The following is a 19,043-nucleotide window of genomic DNA, read 5'->3' as shown; positions in this document are numbered from 1 at the left end:
CCAGGTTTCTGAGCATGCGCCCTTGGAGGGGGGGCGCTGTCGGCAGGGTTAGGCTGAGGGGTGCCTCCAAGCCCACTCACCAGGGCCCGGGACAGCTGCTCCACCCCTTTAGCATCCACCCAGCGCTGCCATGTCAGGGCCAGGCGCCTGGCCTGCCGGGAAGCCTGGAACCTGTGAAGCAGAATCTCCAGACGCCAGCGCCCCGCGGCCTTCCTCCTGGGGGCAAGGGCATCGGGACCTCTTCAAGGCCAAGGGGAGGGGCGGTGCTCCAGCACTGACCAGGGAGTGCTCCCCCCCCCCCCCCCGTTCTTACCTCAGTCGCCTCCAGGGGCCCTGGCCATGGAGAGCCCTGCCCGCAGAGCCGCAGAGCCCGCCTGGGCCGGAAGGGGGCAGCTCAGGGGCGCTGCTGTCCCGTCCAGGCCGCTCCAGCCAGAGCTGGGAGGCGGGGCAGAGGGGCAGCTCTCGGCCACCTGGAACGGAGGGGGTTGGGTTGGGAGAGGGGCGTCTCCCCCCCTCACACACACCCTGAGTGATAATACACGAGAGAGGAATTGTCTGCAAACCCCAGAAAGATTGAAGAGGCAGCAGGTGAGCACGTTGGGCTCACCTGAGAGCGGGCGGCTGCTCTCAGCCCGGGACCTGCCCCTCCGGGGCCTCTGTCCAGCGCTGGGAGGCTGCAGGGTTGGCCAGGGCAGTGCAGGCGCTGTGGCCTGTGTCCAGCAGCTGTGGGTCTGCGGGGAGAGCCAGCGGGGGAGATCTGAACCTCCCAGGGCCTGCTGACCACTGAGAGCCCAAGGGGGGGGCTTTGCCCTGCCTGCCCCCCCCCCAGCTTTACAAAGCTGGCTTTGCTGAGGCTTCTCAAAAATGGCAGAGCCTGAGCCCCCCAGCACCTACAACACACAGGCCAGGGGTTCTAGGGGACTCAGTGACACGAACTGCCAAGCGAGGGTGGGCACGTGGGCACGTGGGCCTGTGGTAGAGCAGGGGCAAGAATTAAGTAATATGTATATATGTATATAGATGTGGCACATGGGCATAGCAATACAGAACTATAATCCTGGCACAGACAAGGCTGAAGCAGGTTTGTGAGTTTTGAGGCCAACTTGGGCTACCCAGTCAGCTCCTGTCTCAAAGTGACTCATACCCATAATCCTAGCAATTTAGGAGGCTGAGATCTGAGGATCACAATTGAAGGCCAACCCAGGCAGGAAAGGTTTACATGACTCCATCTCCAGTTAAGCAGCAAAAAGCCAGAACTGCAGACGTAGCTCAAGTGATAGAGTGGCAGAGAGGAGTAAACAAGCCCAGTGAGTGCAAGGCTCTTGAGCTTGAGCCTCATACAGGCACACACATACACAGATTGCCCTGAAGCTGGGCACTGGTAGCTCATGCCTATCAACGAAACACCCTGCGCCTGCAGAATCAGCCCTTACTGTGACCCTATATATGTGAATTTTGCAAACCACCACCATTGTCTCCGTTCTATTTAAAAGACATGACAACCACTTGTGTATCTGTCTAGTCTATTAGATTCTTCCTAGCATTCTGAAACCAAATTCCTGGTGATGCCAAGTCATCTTTTAGAAACACTACTTGCCCAGTCAGCGTCTGGGCCTAGTCCCTCAGCCAATGTCCCCAGACCACTGTGTGGTGTCACTTCTCAGTGGCTTTCCCTCCTCCTAGGCCCTCAGCCTCTCATCACCACTTAGACCTGTCAGAACTAATGAATTCTGGGCTGGAGAGAAACTGATCTGTTACCTTTGACTGGAGAAAATTATGAAAACATTATTTTTTTCTACTTTGTATTTTAGAATTTTTTCCATAATGGAGATACTTCATTTTTACAATAAAGAAAATAACAAAAAATGTGTGACTGTCTTCATGTATCCATCTTGTTCCTAAACTGCCCCATGATAAATTGCTGAGAGCTGAGTACTGATGGCTCATGCCTGTAATCCTAGCTACTCAGGAGGCTGAGATCTGAAGCCAGCCCAGGCAGGAGACTTTTGTTCAATTAAATACAACCCCCCTCCCCTTGGGCTGGGAAGGTGGCTCAGTGGTAGAGTGCTTGCCTTACATACATGAGGCCCTGGGTTCAATTCCTCAGTACCACATAAGCAGAAAAAAAAAAGCCAGAAGTGGTGCTGTGGCTCAAGTGGTAGAACACTAGCCTTGAGCTCAAGAGCTGAGGGACAGCGCCCAGGCCCAGAGTTCAGGTCCCACGACTGGCAAAAAAACAAAAAGACAAAAAAAACACCCCCTCCCCCCAAAAAAGCCAGAGGTAGGCCTGTGGCTCAAATGGTAAAGCACTAGCTTTGAGCAAAAGAAGTTCAGGGACAGCACCCAGGCCCAGAGTTCAAGCCCCAGGACCAGCACAGGAAAAAGCAGGGCTGGAGGTGTGTGTCAGGTGGTAGAGGGCCAGCCAGCTAGAAGTGAGGCACCCTGAGTTCAAACCCCCAGTAATACCAAAAAAGAAAAAGGATTTGTCTGTCTCTATAACAGACCGGGGCCCAGGCAGACAGACCTGCACAGAGCTAGCAGCCAAGACAGGCCCAATTACATTTGTTGATGGTTTCTGTGTTGTCCAGAGCCAGGACAGCAAAGAGGACCAGGGTCCTGGAGGGCAAAACAGCGTCTGGCTGTGGGGCTGAATGAAATAAGCTGGACTCCACCTCACCTGCTTCCAAGGGACAGGGGCGTCCAGCAACAGCAGGAGGCGCCCTCTGCTGGCCAGCCTGGGCCAGTGCGTGGGGCCAGCTCCCTGGACTCCCCAGGTCCAGAGGAGGCATCTGACCCCAGCCTGCTGGAGCCAGATGATAGCAGCTCTCTGGACATGGCTCCCAGCGGAGGCCTCTGGAGCCCTGGTGGAGGAGGAGACACCCACTCTTCAGCTGTTGGCACCATGGTTCTTTAAAGACAGCCCTGCAGGAGGCCTTTCCCAGAGTTCTTTGGGAAGGGCTCAGGGCATACCCGACTGAGCCCCACCCCCCTCCTCATTCTTCTGGAATCCTATTAAATGGGCATGGCAGGGCTGAATGGCCACAGCAAACAGGGCAAGCATTCTGCTTCAGGGATGGACTGGATGGTTGGGTTTTTTCCTCCCTTTGCCTAGCAAGAACACTGGTGCTCTGCCCACCTGCTATGAGTCTGGTCCTGTGCCCAGTGCTCACCCACCCTGCCACACTGATGGCACAGAGTGGGGTGGGTGAGAGGCAGTGCATTGCCTGAAGCCGGTGGCTCACGCCTGTCACCCTAGCTACTCTGGAGGCTGAGATCTGAGGATCTCAGGTCAAAGGCAGCCCGGGCAGGAAAGGCCATGAGACTTTTATCTCCAATTAACCACCAAAAAACCACAAGTGGCGCTGTGGCTCTAGTAGTAGAGCGCTAGCCTTAAGCTGAAGAGCTGAGGGACAGCGCCCAGGCCCAGAGTTCAAGCCCACAACCAACAACAACAACAACAACAAAAAGATAGAAAAAGAAAAGAAATCAAGATTTCAGAGCCAAGTGCCAAGGACTCACACCTGTAATCCTAGCTGCTCAGGAGGCTGAGATCTGAGGATCACAGTTCAAAGCTAGTACAGACAGGGAAGTTCATGACTCATTACCAATAAACCACTGGAAAACCGGAAGTGGTGCTGTGGCTCAAGTGGTAGAGCACTCACCTTTGCTGAAGAGCTCAGGGACAGTGACCAGGCCCTGAGTTCAAGCCCCAGGACTGGCTAAAGAAAATACACACACAATTTTTTTTAAAGCCTCATGACCCCTCATGGTACCCATATCCTGTGTCATGTGTCCCTACTGAGAGTGGCGTGTGCTGTATTCACTGTCTTGCTTCTGCCTGGCTGACCCCTTCACCCCAGCCCTGTACTAGGGACGCCAAATGAAAGTGGTTAAAACTAAGTCCGGTAGGAGCTGGGGGGGGGGGGAGAGGGGGAGGGGAGTGTGGGAGGGAGCAGCTACTTAGCACGGTGCAAAGCCCCGGGGCTCCATGCCCAGCACCACAATTCATTCATTAAAACTACTCAGTATTGGATCAGGCTCCCGTGGCTCACGCCTGTCATCCTAGCTACTCAGGAGGCTGAGATCTGAGGATCATGGTTGAAAACCAGCCTGGGCAGGTAAAGTCCATGAGACTCTTATCTCCAATAAACCACTCAGGAAACCAGAAATGACTCCGTGGCTCAAGTGGTAGAGCACTTGCCTTGAGCTGAAGAGCTAAGGGACAGAGTCCAGGCCCAGAATCCAAGCCCCACCACTGACAAAAGACAAAACACAAAAACAAAAACTGCCGGGCGCTGGTGGCTCACGCTTGTCATCTTAGCTATATGAGGATAGCAGTTCAAAGCCAGCCTGGACAGGAAAATCCATGAAACTCTTATCTCCATTAAACCACTAGAAAACTGAGCTGAAGAGCTCAGGGACAGCGCCCAGGCCCAGAGCTCAAGCCCCACAACCGACAGAAAAAAAACAAAAAACTATTAAATATTGGGCTGTTTCAAAGCAATGACTCAGCCCCAGGCGCTGTGTAGCATAGCCGGGGTCAGCTGGACCGCAAGAAAAACTCTCCCCTGAGGGAGGGTCCCTTCTCCCTCCCAGGCCCCCTCCCCTCCCAAGCTGCAGCCTCCCGAGCCTGGCGAGCAGAGTCCTTCCTGCCTCCCACCTTGGCCCCTGTCTCTGTCCCTCACACACACACATGCGCACACAGACACACATGTGTGTGTCTGTGTATGTGTATACCCGCTTCTTCTCCTCCTCTGCCTCTATTTCCTCTCCTCTGCTCTGGGACTAATTCTGCTGGGCCCTAAGAGAACCGTGGCAATGCCCTGTACCGGGCGGGTGAGCAGGGTGCAGGCGAGGGGGCCACGCAGGGCCCGTGGGCGTGAAGTGGGGGCCACGCCGAGATTCAGGGAGGGCGGCGGCCAGGGGGTGGGAAAGCTGGGACCCCAGCACTGCAGAATTCTGGCCCCCAGATCCTGCCCAACCACCCCGTGCTGGGGGCCGCCGCGGGGCCCCCCTCGGCCATGCTGGGACCGTGGCACTGGCTGTCGGGGATGGACGGCCGCCCCCCCCCGCCCTCCCCACCCCTGTGCCCCGCACCCAGTCCCGGCTCACTCTGTCAGCAGGAGCAGCAGCGGCACAGGGCAGCCCGCGCCCGGCCCTGGTTCTGTCGCTCTGCCTCCTGCCGCCGCGCCAGCCGCGGGAGCCGGGCAGCTGCAAACCCAGGCCTGGCGGGCAGCCAGCTTTCTCCGGGCACCTTGCACTGCCGTCCAGCGGCTCCAACTGTGGGAGATGCTGGAAGGGGAGCGTCCACCCTGAGGATGCCGTGTCCCCCAGCCCTCTTCGGTCCTCCCCTGGGTGGCAGGGAGGAACTGGGGTGGCTTTCCTCTGCTTCCCTTACTAGGGACAGGAGGGATCAAAGGTCATCATGACAGGTGGCAGGGACAGGAAGGGACCATCAGCTTCCAGTGCCCAGGCCTGGACTCAGCTGCTGCTCGGGTTTTAGCATGAGCCAGGCACTGTGTCAGGGGATGTTTGCACGCCACTCTGATGCTATCCCAGTGGGGTGAGCACTTTGTATGGCCTCCCTTTTACAGATAGGAAAGAGGAAGCCCAGAGAAGTCAAGCAACTTGTCCAATATCACACAGCCAGTGAGGTGCAATGCTGGGCTGAGAAGCCAGGCAGAGAACTGTCATCACCATCAACACCATGCTAAGGAAGAGGAAGTGAGGAGCCAGGTGCCAGTGGCTCACGCCTGTCATCCTAGCTACTCAGGAGGCTGAGATCTGAGCATCGCAGTTCAATGCCAGCCTGCGCAGAAAAGTGCATGAGACTCATCTCCAATGAACCACCAGAAAAAGCCAGAAGTGGCGCTGTGGCTCCAGTGGTAGAGTGCTAGCCTTGGCCCTGAGATCAAGTCCCAGGACTGGTGTATGTGCATGCGCATGCGCACACACACACACACACACACACACACACGCACACACACACACACAGAATCAAGCGGGAGACCCCTTCAGAGCACCTCCCCATGCTGCCCCTCATAGCAGGAAGAGTGGGGGGGCCTGAGCCTGGGGCCAAGCCCCCTGGGGAGGGACAGGGGATCCTGAGGGATGCCAGCCCCCAGGGGACATGGCTGGAACGCAAGGAGTGATGGGAAAAGCTGCTGGGAAGGAGCAAATGCCCTGTGCAGTGGGCAGCGTGGCTGTCCCTGTTGGGGGGGAGGGGGTCCCTACCGCCTGTGGAGGGCCGGCTGGCACCACATTGCTGCACCCCAAGAATGCTGGTCCCGCACCTGCCAGCAGAAGAAACCCTCCCCCCAGTGAGTGCCCCTCAGGGCCCACAGGGTAGGGAGCGGGGAGGATGGGGGAAGTCCTGGCACCCCCTTACCTCCTCCAGGGCTCCTTGGGGTGTGCCGCAGCCCAGCCCAGCCCCCTCTCCTCCTGGGCCCCCCCACAGCTCCAGGACCGATTTGGTCTTGCTGCCGTCTGGCCGAGGGTCGGGGCCCCATGCCCTCCTCCGCCACCAGCTCAGGACGCCCCGCAGCAGGCGCCGCTCAGCACCCTGGGAGAAGGAGCTGCGGACAGGATGAAGGGACGGAGGGGTGGGTGAGTCCCGGTCCCCCTGCCACCGGCCCGGCCACAGCCCAGAGTCCTGAACCCACCCACGCACAAGACACGCAGGGGAGTCAGGCTAGCTCAGAGCGTGGGCACTTACCTAGCATGCGGGGAGGGGGGGAGACCCTTGATGTACAGTCTAAGCCCCAGAGTAAGACTGTGTGTGTGTGTGTGTATGTGTGTGTGTGTGTGTTTGTGCTCGTGAGCATGCACGCACACCAGTACTGGGACTTGGACTCAGAGCCTGGGCATTGTCTCGACTTTTTTTTTTTTGTCAGTCATGGGGCTTGAACTCTGGGCCTGGGTCCTGTCCCTGAGCTCTTCAGCTCAAGGCAAGCACTTGCACTTTCTGTGTGTCAGTGGCTCATGCCTATAATCCTAGCTACTCAGGAGGCTGAGATCTGAGGATCACCGTTCAAAGCCAGCCTGGGCAGAAATGTCCATGAGACTCTTATTGCCGATAAACTACCAGAAAACCAGAAGTGCTGCTCAAGTGGTAGAGCACTTGCCTTGAGCTAAAGAGCTCAGGGACAGTGCCCAGGCCCAGAGTTCAAGCCCCACAACTGTCCAAAAAAAAAAGGGTGAGCACTCTACCATTTGAGCCACAGCTCCACTTCCAGTTTCCTGAGTGGTTTATTGGAGATAAGAGTCTCACAGACTTTCCTGCCCATCCGGCTCCTAACTGTGATCCTCAGATTTCAGCCTCCTGAGCAGCTAGGATTACAGGCGTGAGCCAAGCACCAGGGGCTCACAGCCTACAGATAGAGTTTTTAGCCCTGTATGTGCTGGTGTGGTCTCTCTGGGGTGGGCAAGATGCCAGTCCTCCATCCCTCGGCCCCAGCCTGGGCTCTGGGTCCTGGCGGTCACCATCCTGTCAGGGCGGCACAGATGCGTCGGCTCGGGCTGCCAGCAGCTCGCTGCTCGGCCCCATGCAGAGGCCTGGCATCCCCCGGGCACCACAGCGTGCCAGGACCTGTGCTGGGGCTGCAGGAATGGGGAGATGGCCCGGCCCACACGTGACCAGACACGGCCCTTGGCACCCAGGACTGCTGTGTGCCCACCCTGCGGCGTGGGCCAACCGGAAGTGGCGAGCCCCTGGACACCTACGTGGCTTGCTGGTGCTGGTGGAGCCGACTCCTCCACAGCAGCAGTGCACGCTGCAGGGCCAGGCCCCGGCAGGCTTCCTGCAGCCAGCCCTGCTTGCGCGTCCGCCGCTCAGCCTGGACCTCCTCCCGCAGGCCAGGGGCCCCGGGGGCTCCCGAGGCTGAATCACCACCTGAAAGCCGTCACAAGACAGTGAGCTGCCACCAAGGCCTCCAGCTACCCCAAACCCACGGCCTCTGCCCCTCATGGGCCTGGCCCCTCGTGGACAACAGCCCCTTCCGGCCACCTTCAAACCTTCCCCTCTGGGGTACCCCCAACACCCCAGCTTCCTCAGCAGGGGGGGGCTGTGGGTCCCTCATCAGACCAGGAGCTCCGATCGTTGAGTGGGAGTGAGGTACCCCAGGACCTCAGGAGGCTGAGATCTGAGGATCATGGTTCAAAATCAGCCAGGGCAGGGAAGTCCGTGAGACTCTCATCTCCAGTGAACCACCAGAAAACCACAAGTGGCGCTGTGGCTCAAGTGGCAGAGCGCTAACTAGCCTGGAGCTCAAGAGCTCAGAGACAGCGCCCAGGCCCTGAGTTCAGGCACACACAGAAACAGACGGACCCCCCCCCCCAGGTGAAGCCTCCATTAGGTGGCAGTATTTGCTGAGCAGCACCTGGGGCACCCGCTGGGCGGGAAGGGGCGCTCTGCCCCCCACCCGCTCACCTGTCCTCTGCCAGCAGAGAGCCAGCTGCAGCCCCTTGGCCCCACCCAGGGCCCGGTGCTGCTTCATCTGCACCCACCGCTGCAGACACAGTGTCAACACGCTCCGGCATCGCGCCCTTCCTCGCGTGAGCTGACGCCAGGCCCCAAAGCACCTGGAGAGAAAGTGTCTCCATCTGTGAAACGGCCGAGCCAGAGGGGTTCTGAGTATGTTACCTGCCCAGACCATGACACCAGAAGGCCCCAGCAGCTTCCCATCAGGCCTCCCATACCCCCTGCACCCCTCAAACCAGTTCCTACCCAGAGACCAGAGACCAGAGCGCATCACACACTCCTCTAAGTCCCAGCCTCCTGGCTCTTAGGATCCGATGGCCCTGGGTGATCGTTCCTCTCCCCCCATCTCAAAACACCTGGTCCCCTCCCTGGACCAATGAAGGTCCAGCAGGACTCTGCTGCTCGCGAGTTTCCCTGTCTCCCTTAGGAGACATGGTCATCACTTATCTAGGAAAACTCCCAGCTTAACCTGGAAGGCAGGGCCCTGTGGCTCATGCCTATAATCCTAGCTACTCAGGAGGCTGAGATCTGAGGACTGAGGTTCAAAGCCAGCCCAGGCAGGAAACTCCGTGAAACTTATCTCCATAGACAACTAGAAAACCGAAGTGGTGCTATTGGCTCAAAGTGGTAGAGCACTAGCCTTGAGCAACAGAGCAGCAGCCAGGCCCTGAGTTCAAACCCCATGACCAACCAAAAAACTCGTAGACCTGTGCCCTCCCTGGCCAGCTGGCACTCGGTGGCATCTCCCTCCTTCTGTCCCCTCACCGTGCTGGCTCCCTGGGGATGTGGGCCGGGTGGGAGGCTGGGACAAAGCCCCGGGCCTGCAGCTCTGGGCGCTGAGTCCTCTGAGTCTTCCTACCTGCCGAGCCAGGCTCTCTGGGGCTGGGGGGCCGCTGGGGCCTCTGTAGCATGCGAGCACCGGGTCTGCGGGGAGTCCCCTGTCCTCTGAGTCCCTGCTGTGGCCCCGGGGGCCTCCCCCAGGGTCCTCTTCTCCCGCCTGGCCCGGTCCTTCTGATAGCACCAGAGGAGGAAAGCTGTGGAGGGAGAGAGGAGGGGGAAGGAGCGGGTCCAGGCCAGGAGGGGCCTCTGACTCCTGGTCTGCCATGCCCCCCTCAACCAGCAACCTCACTTAGGCCTCTGGCCAGCATCAAAGGCCCACAATACACAGCACGTGCACCGCCCACTGCTGTGTGTCCTCAAGCTGACCACTTAACTTCTCTGGGCCGCAGTTCTCCATCAGTAACAGGGACATACTACTGGAGGAAGGTCACCATGATGCTCCAACTTGCATTACCAAAATAGTGCTCTACACATGTGAACAAGCTCAGGTCCTGCTCTCCCCCCTCCCCAACTCCCTCCCTCCTGCCCCCCCCCCCCCGCCCCGGCCCTGCCTGCATGATTTTTGGGGTTTTTTTGTCGGTCATGGGGCTTGAACTCTGGGCCTGGGCACTGTATCTCAGCTCTTTAGCTCAGGGCTAGCGCTCTACCATTTGAGCCACAGCACCATTTCCAGATTTCTGGTGGTTCATTGGAGATGAGGCTCATGGACTTTCCTGCCCAGGCTGGCTTTGAACCGTGATCCTCAGGTCTCAGCCTCCTGAGTAGCTAGGATGACAGGCGTGAGCCACCAGTGCCCGGCTTGCATGGTTTTTTTCCCCAGCACCCACCACCTTACCTGCCAGGTGATACAAGGCCTGCAAGATCTGGACTCTTCTGTCTCCATCACCTGGTCTCTGCCCAGACCGCCGTGGCACAGGCCTGGTCCCCTCCGTGGGTCCCAGCTTCCCTGGACTGAGAGGGAAGATGCCCAGAGACCCCAGTGCCCTCACCCCCACACCCTCACCCGGCCTCTGAGCTCGGGGTGCTGGGCCAGGGCCCCCTGCTCTATTCCAGTTTATTTTATTCCTGATTATCCAAGGTGCTTGGGGTGGGGGGGGAGGGCAGGGTGGGGGCGGGGAGACACGTCTGCTTTTGCTTTATTTCCTTCAGTCTTGTTCAGATATTTTCTTTTCTTTTTTTTTTTTTTTTTGGGGGGGGGTCCGGTCATGGGGCCTGAACTCTGGGCCTGGGCGCTGTCCCTCAGCTCTTCAGCTCAAGGCTAGCACTCTACCACTTGAGCCACAGCGCCACTTCCGGCTTTTTTCTTTTTGCTTATGTGGTGCTGACAGGAATCGAACCCAGGGCCTCAGGCATGCAAGGCAAGCGCTCTACCACTGAGCCACCTTCCCAGCCCTAGATATTTTATTTTCTTGTGATGTTGAAGATGAGACCCAGGGGCTTGCGTGGGTCACGCATGCACTCTACCCCCAGCTACACCGCCAGCTCCTACTTAACATTTCTTTTGGTTTTTAACAATAAAGATGTGTTAGTGGCACTGTGGCTCAAGCGGTAGACTGCTCGCCTTGAGCTGAAGAGCACAGGGACAGCGCCCAAGCCCAGAGTTCAAGCCCCATGACCAACAAAACAAACAAACAAACAAAAATAACAATAAAGATGTGTTTAAATAACACTTAAATAATTATTCAATTTACAAATAAGACTCAGAACATGCTGGGTGCCAGTGGCTCACGCCTGTACTCCTACCTACTCAGGAGGCTGAGATTTGAGGATCTCAGTTCAAAGCCAGCCTGAGCAAGGAAAGGCTGTGAAACTCTTATCTCCAATAAACTATCAGAAAACTGGAAGTGACGCTGTGGCTTCAGTGGTAGAGCGCTAGCCTTGAGCTGAAGAGCTGAGGGACAGCGTCCAGGCCCAGAGTTCAAGCCCCATGACTAACAAAAAAACAAAAACAAAAAACAAGAACACACAGCTATAGTGGAAATGTGGGGAAATACCAAAGCAGGGCACTGGTGGCTCATGCCTGTAACCTTAGCTATTCAGAAGGCTGAGATTTAAGAATCAAGATTTGAAGCCAGCTGGGGCAGGAAAGGCTATGAATCTCTTTATCTCCAATCAACCAGCAAAAAGCTGGAAGTGGCTCAAATGATAGAGCACTAGCTGGAGTGAAAAAACTCAAAACTCCAGGACTGGCACGAGAAAGAAAGAAAAAGGGGCTGGGAATGTGGCTTAGCAGTAAAGTACTTGCCTAGCATGCACAAAGCCCTGGGTTCGATTCCTCAGCACCACATACACAGAAAAAAAGCTGACATCTTCATAAACACATACTGCCAGCTGCGTGCTGGGTGGTTAGACCCTGACATAATTCCTACTGTACATAGGCGTTTGCCCAGATCTACGCCCTCTGCTGGCACCCTCATTCTCTGCGGGGAGGGGGTGGAGGGCAGCGAGGTGGGGAAGGGCAGCCCCAATGACCAACCTCCAGGCGGGCTCCACCACCGCCTTTCCTCCCGAGGAGGGGCCTGGGTCTTGGCTCCGGCTTCTCCTGGAAGTAGGGGGTCCTGATGCAGCCTGGGTGGGGGGCAGCTGTAGAGCCAGTCGCCTCCACTGGGTCAAAACAGGGGTTCAGAGCCTGGATTACAGGGGTGAGCCACCAGGGCCTGCGGCCTGTAGTCTCAACCATTCCATTCCACCTCCCTGCTGGGAATGATTAAGGGGGAGGGAGGGGGAGGAAGGGGGGCGGAAAGCAAGCAGCAAGACAGGCAGACAAGTCAGTAATAAAAAACAGCATTTTTGTTGTTGTTGTGGGACTATGAACTCTGGGCCTGGGTGCTGTCCCTGACATTTGAGCCACAGCTCCAAATTTCAGTTTTCTGGTGGTTCATTAGAGATGAGTCTCACAAACTTTCCTGCCCAGGCTGGCTTTGAACCGCGATCCTCAGATCTCAGCCTCTTGAGTGGCTAAGATTACAGGTGTGAGCTACAAGCGCCTGGCTCAGCACCTACTTCTAGAGCAGAGTGTTTGCCAAGTGGATCTGAGCCTTCTGGATTCACTCCGTTAATCCTACAACTATTATCATCCCATTTTATTTATTTTTATTTTTTTATTTTTTATTTTATTTTATTTTTTTTGGTCCGGTCGTGGGGCCTGAACTCTGGGCCTGGGTGCTGTCCCTCAGCTCTTCAGCTCAAGTCTAGCACTCTACCACTTGAGCCATAGCGCCACTTCCGGCTTTTTTCATTTTTGCTTATGTGGTGCTGAGGAATCAAACCCAGGGCCTCAGGCATGCAAGGCAAGTGCTCTACCACTGAGCCACCTTCCCAGCCCTATCATCCCATTTTAAAGAGAGACTTGAGGCAGGGAGAGGTCAGGTCATTTGCCCCAGGTCACACAGCTGGAAAGCGGTGTGACTGAACCCGGACGGTGCTGGCCAGTCAGGAGGGGCCACCTGAGGTCAGCGGGGCCCTCCAAACTTCCCAGACACCCCAGGGCTGTATTTCCTCCCCGCCGGGGCCCAGCCCGAAGCTGGCTGACCTTGTGGAAGCTCCGGGCCAGCAAGGCCCTGGTGTGTCGCCGCCAGGCCACGTCCAGCTGAGCCTCCTGTGTCCACACAGTCCATCGCAGCGCCCGGAGACCCTTTCAAAGCAGCCGCCGCCGGCGACTCAGAGCCACGGCCGCGGCCACCGCCCGCCGCCTCTGGGCCAGGCGCCTCCAGGCTCTGAAACAGGTGGCCAGCGGCTGCGGGCTGGGGACACACCAACACTGGTCAGGGGGCTGGCCTGGCCCCCTGGTGGCCACACAGTGTTCCAGCAATGACCAGAACCTCCTCCAGGATGCCTCCCAAGGCAGAATGGACCACCATAGCCCTGCTGGCCCCAGAAGCTGACCCATCCCCAAGGACCCCACCCCAGGATTGCAGCCTCCCCCCATGTTCCCAAGAAGGCTGTATCTCCAGCAGACCTTTGTCCCCACAGCCCATGAACTGTCCCTAGAAGGTCCCCCTCTCCTTCTCCCCCAAGACCTCACCCAGCTGCCTGGCGCTCCTGGACCACAATGCTTTGCGCGTTGCTCTGGAGAAGCAATGTGACCCCTCTCAGGCCAAAGGGCCAGGTGGGGCCTCTCCCCCCAGCCTCCCCTATGGAGCCCACAACCCACCCTCGCCTCCCGGGCCTCTACCTGCTGGGCACTCCTGTAGGCCCGGGCTGGGTTGGGTGGGCTGGAAGTCAGCCTCTCCTCCTTCCTGCTGGCCCCTTGGCCCTGGACCTTGTCTCCTTCCCACTCACGCAGGATGCCCCCGGTGGAAGCAGGGAAGCGGGGCTCCCCTGGAGTGAGCCTGGGGGGCGCCCTGTGCCTCCTGCCATGGGAAGGCCACTGGGGGCACTTCTGGCTGGGCCCCCGCTCAGAGCGGAGCAAACTGTGGGTGACGACCCCCGAGGCGGTGTTGGGAGAGCCTGGCTCACCAGGCACTGGGCGGTCCGGGAGTCCAGCCTGGGCCTCGGGCATCTCTGAGCCCCGTGCAGTCCCCCTGGGGCCTCGGGCCCGGTTCCTCTCATCCAGGGAGGCCACACCAGGCTGGCAGGGCTGGGGACGGGCAGGGGGTGACCGGCTGTAGTCAGGGCCCGGAGGCTGCCTGAGCCTGGCCGCCCTGAGCTCCAGCTGCTGAGCAGCACCCAGCCGCCGCCGCCGCCGCCGGAGGGCAGTGGGGGCCGGGACGGCCAGATCCTCCAGAGTGAGGGGCTCCCCGAGGAGCCCGGGGGCCCCGCTCCCCAGCCTGGGCCGGGATCCTTCATCAAGCTGCGTGCGCCCATCAGGACGTAGAAAACCCGTGCTGAGCCTGAGGTCAGAGGTGGAGGGCGCTGTGGCCGGGGTCATGTGTCCTGCACCGAGCCCCAGGGGAGCCCGCTGCCCAAGGCCAGCCTGGAGGCGGGGGGTGGTGGTCCCCCCGAGGCTCAGGTTGCTCTGCTGCACGGCTGGCTCTGGGGCCTTCCTCCGGGGTCCCCCGGGCGCCCTGGGCCTCATGTTGCTCTGTTGCTGGAAGCGTGAATGGACCCACGGACCCATCGCATCCTTCAGAGCCAGGCCCAGGCGGGGACTGGGGCTGGCCACGTTGGTCTGGACCTGGCGGTGCTCCGGACACCGCACTGGCCTCAGGGGGGAGGTGGCGGTGGGCCCTCTGTTCCTGTCCCAGCTCACCGGCGGCCACCAGCCATGCGCACAGTTCTGGCTCCTCCAGACAGTCTGCTGCTCTAGGGACAGGAGAGAGAATCCCGGGGGTTAGCTCTCAGGTGGGACTGCCAGGCTCCATTGGGAGCCAGGACTTCAGTTCAGCCCTGAAGGGGAATGACAGGGGTGGGTATGGGGGCGGTGAGGGGCTGATCCAGGCTGGCGTGGGGGGAGAGGGTAAGGGGGGAGGAACTCTCTCCATGGCTGGTGTGAGAGGTGGAGGGACAGGCTGGTGGGGACTGGCAAGGTGTCTGAGGGGCTCTAGACACAGGGCTGGCCGGTACCATTGGCCATAGAAGTGACTGTCTTTGGGCTGGGAATGTGGCTGAGTGGTAGAGCGCCTGCCTAGCACGCATGAAGCCCTGGGTGCGATTCCTCAGTACCACACACACAGAAAAAACTGGAAGTGGCGCTGTGGCTCAAGTGGTAGAGCGCTAGGCTTGAGCAAAAGCAGCTCAGGGACAGTGCCCAGGCCTGAATTCAAGAAGAAGCAGCAGAAGGAGGAGGAGGAGGAGGAGGAAGAGGAGGAAAGAAGAGGCTGTCTTTATGGGTAGCAACTAAAGCTCAGAGAGGGAAGGAACGTGCTCACAGGACGAGAATCACAGTTTGAAGTTGTGTTCTTGGGTTGCTTCTGTCCTGGGCTGGACCCACTTCCTATCTTCTTAGACTCTGGGGTGGGGGGGACCTTGAGCAGGGAGTCCCCACCCCTTCCCCCAGCCTGGCCTGGCGGGGGGAGCCGGGCTCAGCTGCGGGGAACATCCAGTTCCACTCCTGGTCTCCAGGGACATGTGCCTGCGACCCTGGCAGGCAGGTGGAGAGGACCCCATCTCTGCAACCTCCCTGGGCCTCTTGCCTGGCTTTGGAGCGGCCGCCTGCCGTGGGGGCACGTTCTCCTTGTGGCTGGGGACAGGTGTCCGCTCCACGGGTGGAGGCAGCAGCGTTCTTGGTTCACGCCAGGGTTGGGTCTGCCTTTGTAACCAGGTGGGCTGGGCTGGGGGTTGGCTCAGAGACACAGCGCTAGCCCTGGGCTCCATCCCCACTGGGACAGGACAAGCCAGGCTCTGTAGGGAGAGGCCAGAGTAACCAGCTCACATTTCTCTGGTCCCCGGCTGCTCTGGGTCTGCCCCGCAGCACTCCTGCCCCTTAGTCTCCTCTCCCCGCTGCACGTATTTTGCTCTTTCCCCAGTAGTTTCCTTCCCTTTCTCATCCCTTCCTCACTTTCTTTTTTGGATGTACTGGGGTTTGAGCTTAGGACATCACACTTGCTAAGCAGTAGCTCTACCACTTGAGCCATGCCTCCAGACCAGCCTTTTGTTGGTGAGCTAAAGTCTCTCATGTTTTCTGCTTGTGCTGTCTTTAAACTGAGATCCTGGGGGTGTGGGGGGTGATGAGAAGGGATGGGAAGGGGAAACAAAGGAGGAGGTAACAATGCTTGATAAGAAATTAACTCATGGGGGGCTGGGAAGGTGGCTCAGTGGTAGAGTGCTTGCCTTGCATGCCTGAGGCCCTGGGTTCGATTCCTCAGTGCCACATAAGCAAAAAGAAAAAAGCTGGAAGTGGTGCTGTGGATCAAGTGGTAGAGTGCTAGCCTTGAGCTGAAGAGCCGAGGGACAGCGCCCAGGCCCAGGGTTCAGGCCCCACGATTGGACCCCCCCAAAAAAAAAAGAAATGAACTCATGGGGCTGGGAAGGTGGCTCAGTGGTAGAGCACTTGCCTTGCATGCATGAGGCCCAGGGTTCGATTCCTCAGCACCACATAAACAAAAAGAAAAAAGCTGGAAGCGGCGCTGTGGCTTAAGTTGTAGAGTGCTAGCCTTGAGCCGAAGAGCTGAGGGACAGTGCCCAGGCCCAGAGTTCAGGCCCCACAACCGGACCCAAAAAAAAAGAAATGAACTCATTACCTTGCCCATGTAATTATAACCCCTCTGTATGATATTTTCACAATTAAAAATAAATAAAGAGATCCTAAGATTTCAGGCCCCTTCTTTCCTTCCTTCCTTCCTTCCTTCCTTCCTTCCTTCCTCCCTCCCTCCTTCCCTCCTTCCCTTCCTCCTTCCCTCTCTCCCTCTTATCTTTCCTTCTCATGAACATTTCTGTCCAGGCATGAGCCAACAGGTCACTCCCCAATGGTGGCCAGAGTGAGCTCATGAACACACAACCAGCCTTGACCCCACCCCAAAACTTCCTGGCCACCTAAGGGTCCTAGGAAGTCCAAGGCCCTGTGGGAGGGGGCAGGTTTTTGTAACGCTCCTCACATGCTTTCTTCACTAACCTCACCTTTTCTCCTCTCACTCACTCCAAGCCCACCAGCCCTCCCCAAGCTGTTTCTCCAACACACCTTTGATAGGTCTGCCCCAAGGCCTTTGTACTTGTTCCTCTTGCCTAGAACTGTCTCCTTCATGCCTTTACCTGTTGCCTTGAATATCCTGAGGAGCCCTTCCAAATGTAACATTCTACTCACTTCTTGCTCTGTATCCTATTTTCCTCCAATATACTTAACGACTGCTTTTCTTCCCCCCTCTTGCATAGATGCATATGAACACAGGCCATTTGGTCCTATTTCCCTGCTGAATTTGAGTAAGTAGAATAGCCCTGCACATATCTAAGCTTCATAAACTACTGTCAAGTGAATGACCCATACTAGGCACCAGCAAAGCTCTCAGCTGGCATCCTGCCACTCAGTCCACACCACCGCAGGCCTATGGTTTAGTTTTCCTGTTTTAGAAATGAGAATATTGGCTGGGCACCAAGGCTCATGCAGCTACTCAGGAGGTTGAGATCTGAGGATCATGACTTGAAGCCACCCAGCACAGGAAAATCTGAGACTTTTTTTTCTTTTTGCCGGTTCTGGGGTTTGAACTCAGGGCCTGGGAGCTGTCCTTGAGCTGTTTTTGCTCAAGGCTAGCACTCTACCACTTGAGTCACAGCACCACTTCCAGCCTTTTCTGAGTAGTTTATTAGAGATAAAAAGTTTCAGACTTTCCTGCCGAGGCTGGCTTCTTTTTTTGGGGGGGGGGTCCGGTTGTGCGGGCTGAACTCTGGGCCTGGGCACTGTCCCTCAGCTCTTCAGCTCAAGGCTAGCACTCTACTACTTGAGCCACAGCGCCACTTCCGGCTTTTTCTTTTGAATGGAACCCAGGGCCTCAAGCATGCAAGGCAAGCACTCTACTACTGAGCCACCTTCCCAGCAGCTCCTGGGGCTGGCTTCGAACCAGATGCTGAGATCTCAGCCCCCTGAGTAGCTAGGATTATCAGTGTGGGCCACCAGTGCCCCGCTAGAGTCATTTCTACAAAAAAGCCAGCAGTGGAGTTGTGGCTCAAGTGGTAGAGCACCAGCTTGGGGGAGGAGGGATGAAGGGACAATGACTAGGCCCCAAGTTCAAGCCTGAGTACCGGCACAGTACAAAAAGAGGACACCAGGACTCAGAAGGCCACCTGCCCGCCCAAGGCCTGGCTCAGGGTCAAACCTGCGCGACCGCCCCGCCCCGCCCAAGCCCACTGCAGGCGGCTCAATCCACAGGGGCTCTTCTTACCCTGGCCGGGCTCATCCGTCCACTTCTCCCGTCAGCCCCTTCCTCCCTCAGGCCGCCTGCAGGCCATCCCCCTCCCTGCCCACTTAGGGAAAAGCCTCCCACCCCTTCCCACCAAGGGAGCCTGAGGCCACTTTCCTGTCCTGGACTCGTAGCAAGTCCGCTAACGACGTACGCCCCGCCCCGCGCAGGCCCCGCCCCGCGCAGGCCCCGCCCCGCGCAGGCCCCGCCCCGCGCAGGCCCCGCCCCGCGCAGGCCCCGCCCCGCGCAGGCCCCGCCCCGCGCGCCACCTCGGGAATGTTACTTTGTAGCCTGGCCCCTCCGGCCAAATGGAGCCTCCTGGAGTTACAGGCATTTCTCCCCCTCTGCCACCGCAGCACCTCACCCAGCTCCCTTTGTGGAACGCTGGGTGCCCTTCTGTGGGGGGCTGATGTAGGGGGCCATCCTCTCTTGACGCCCCTTCTAGTCTCCTGGAACTACCCAGGGCAGCCTTTGGCCTGTGACTGACAGACCCCGCTCCTGCCTCTCACTGGGACTGCTTCTGGGGGAATCTTCCAGAGCCAGAGCCCTTTCCTGGGGGACCCAGGACTCAAGGAGCTGTCTCCACAGTCCACTGCCTGGCACGGGCTCTGGGACCTGGCCTTTCCACCCCTCCCCCGTTCATTTCCTCTGCCAGTCTCAATTTGCAACAGAAGCTCCGCACGTACCAAACAGGCCAGGAGCCATACAAACATGAGAAACGGACCTGTTTGTCCCCATTGCCCCCAGCCCATGCCACCAAAATCATGGACTCCACCTTGTCTTTCTAGCTCTTGCTTTAGTGCATCCGTGCATCACACCATACACACACAAGAACTCTAGGGCGTTACCAAGGTTCTAAGATGACACCAGCCTTGCACGTTTCATTTGTCCACTTTGGGGCAGCAGTGTTCACATACACAGGTCTGCTTAATATTGTAGTTACTCTAAGTCAC

At 58.1% G+C, this 19,043-nt stretch overlaps 1 protein-coding gene across 1 annotated transcript; it reads right to left on the bottom strand.

The window, feature by feature from the left end:
• Positions 1 to 48: 48 nt before the first annotated feature.
• Positions 49 to 18,109, bottom strand: CUNH1orf167 (chromosome unknown C1orf167 homolog). The gene is given in 15 exon segments (XM_070037951.1): positions 49 to 240; positions 2,834 to 2,861; positions 5,113 to 5,292; positions 6,235 to 6,293; positions 6,389 to 6,575; positions 7,723 to 7,891; positions 8,429 to 8,580; positions 9,339 to 9,513; positions 10,155 to 10,270; positions 11,796 to 11,923; positions 12,852 to 13,062; positions 13,344 to 13,387; positions 13,473 to 14,563; positions 15,394 to 15,601; positions 18,073 to 18,109. Coding segments are annotated over 15 exon segments (2,955 nt in total). The 5' UTR covers positions 18,088 to 18,109.
• Positions 18,110 to 19,043: the final 934 nt, after the last annotated feature.

This window comes from Dipodomys merriami, unplaced genomic scaffold (genome assembly GCF_024711535.1).
Source record: "Dipodomys merriami isolate MVZ:Mamm:240054 unplaced genomic scaffold, mDipMer1.0.p SCAF_28, whole genome shotgun sequence".
Classification (NCBI taxonomy): Eukaryota; Metazoa; Chordata; class Mammalia; order Rodentia; family Heteromyidae; genus Dipodomys; species Dipodomys merriami.
This window is presented reverse-complemented; position numbering and strand designations above follow the sequence as displayed.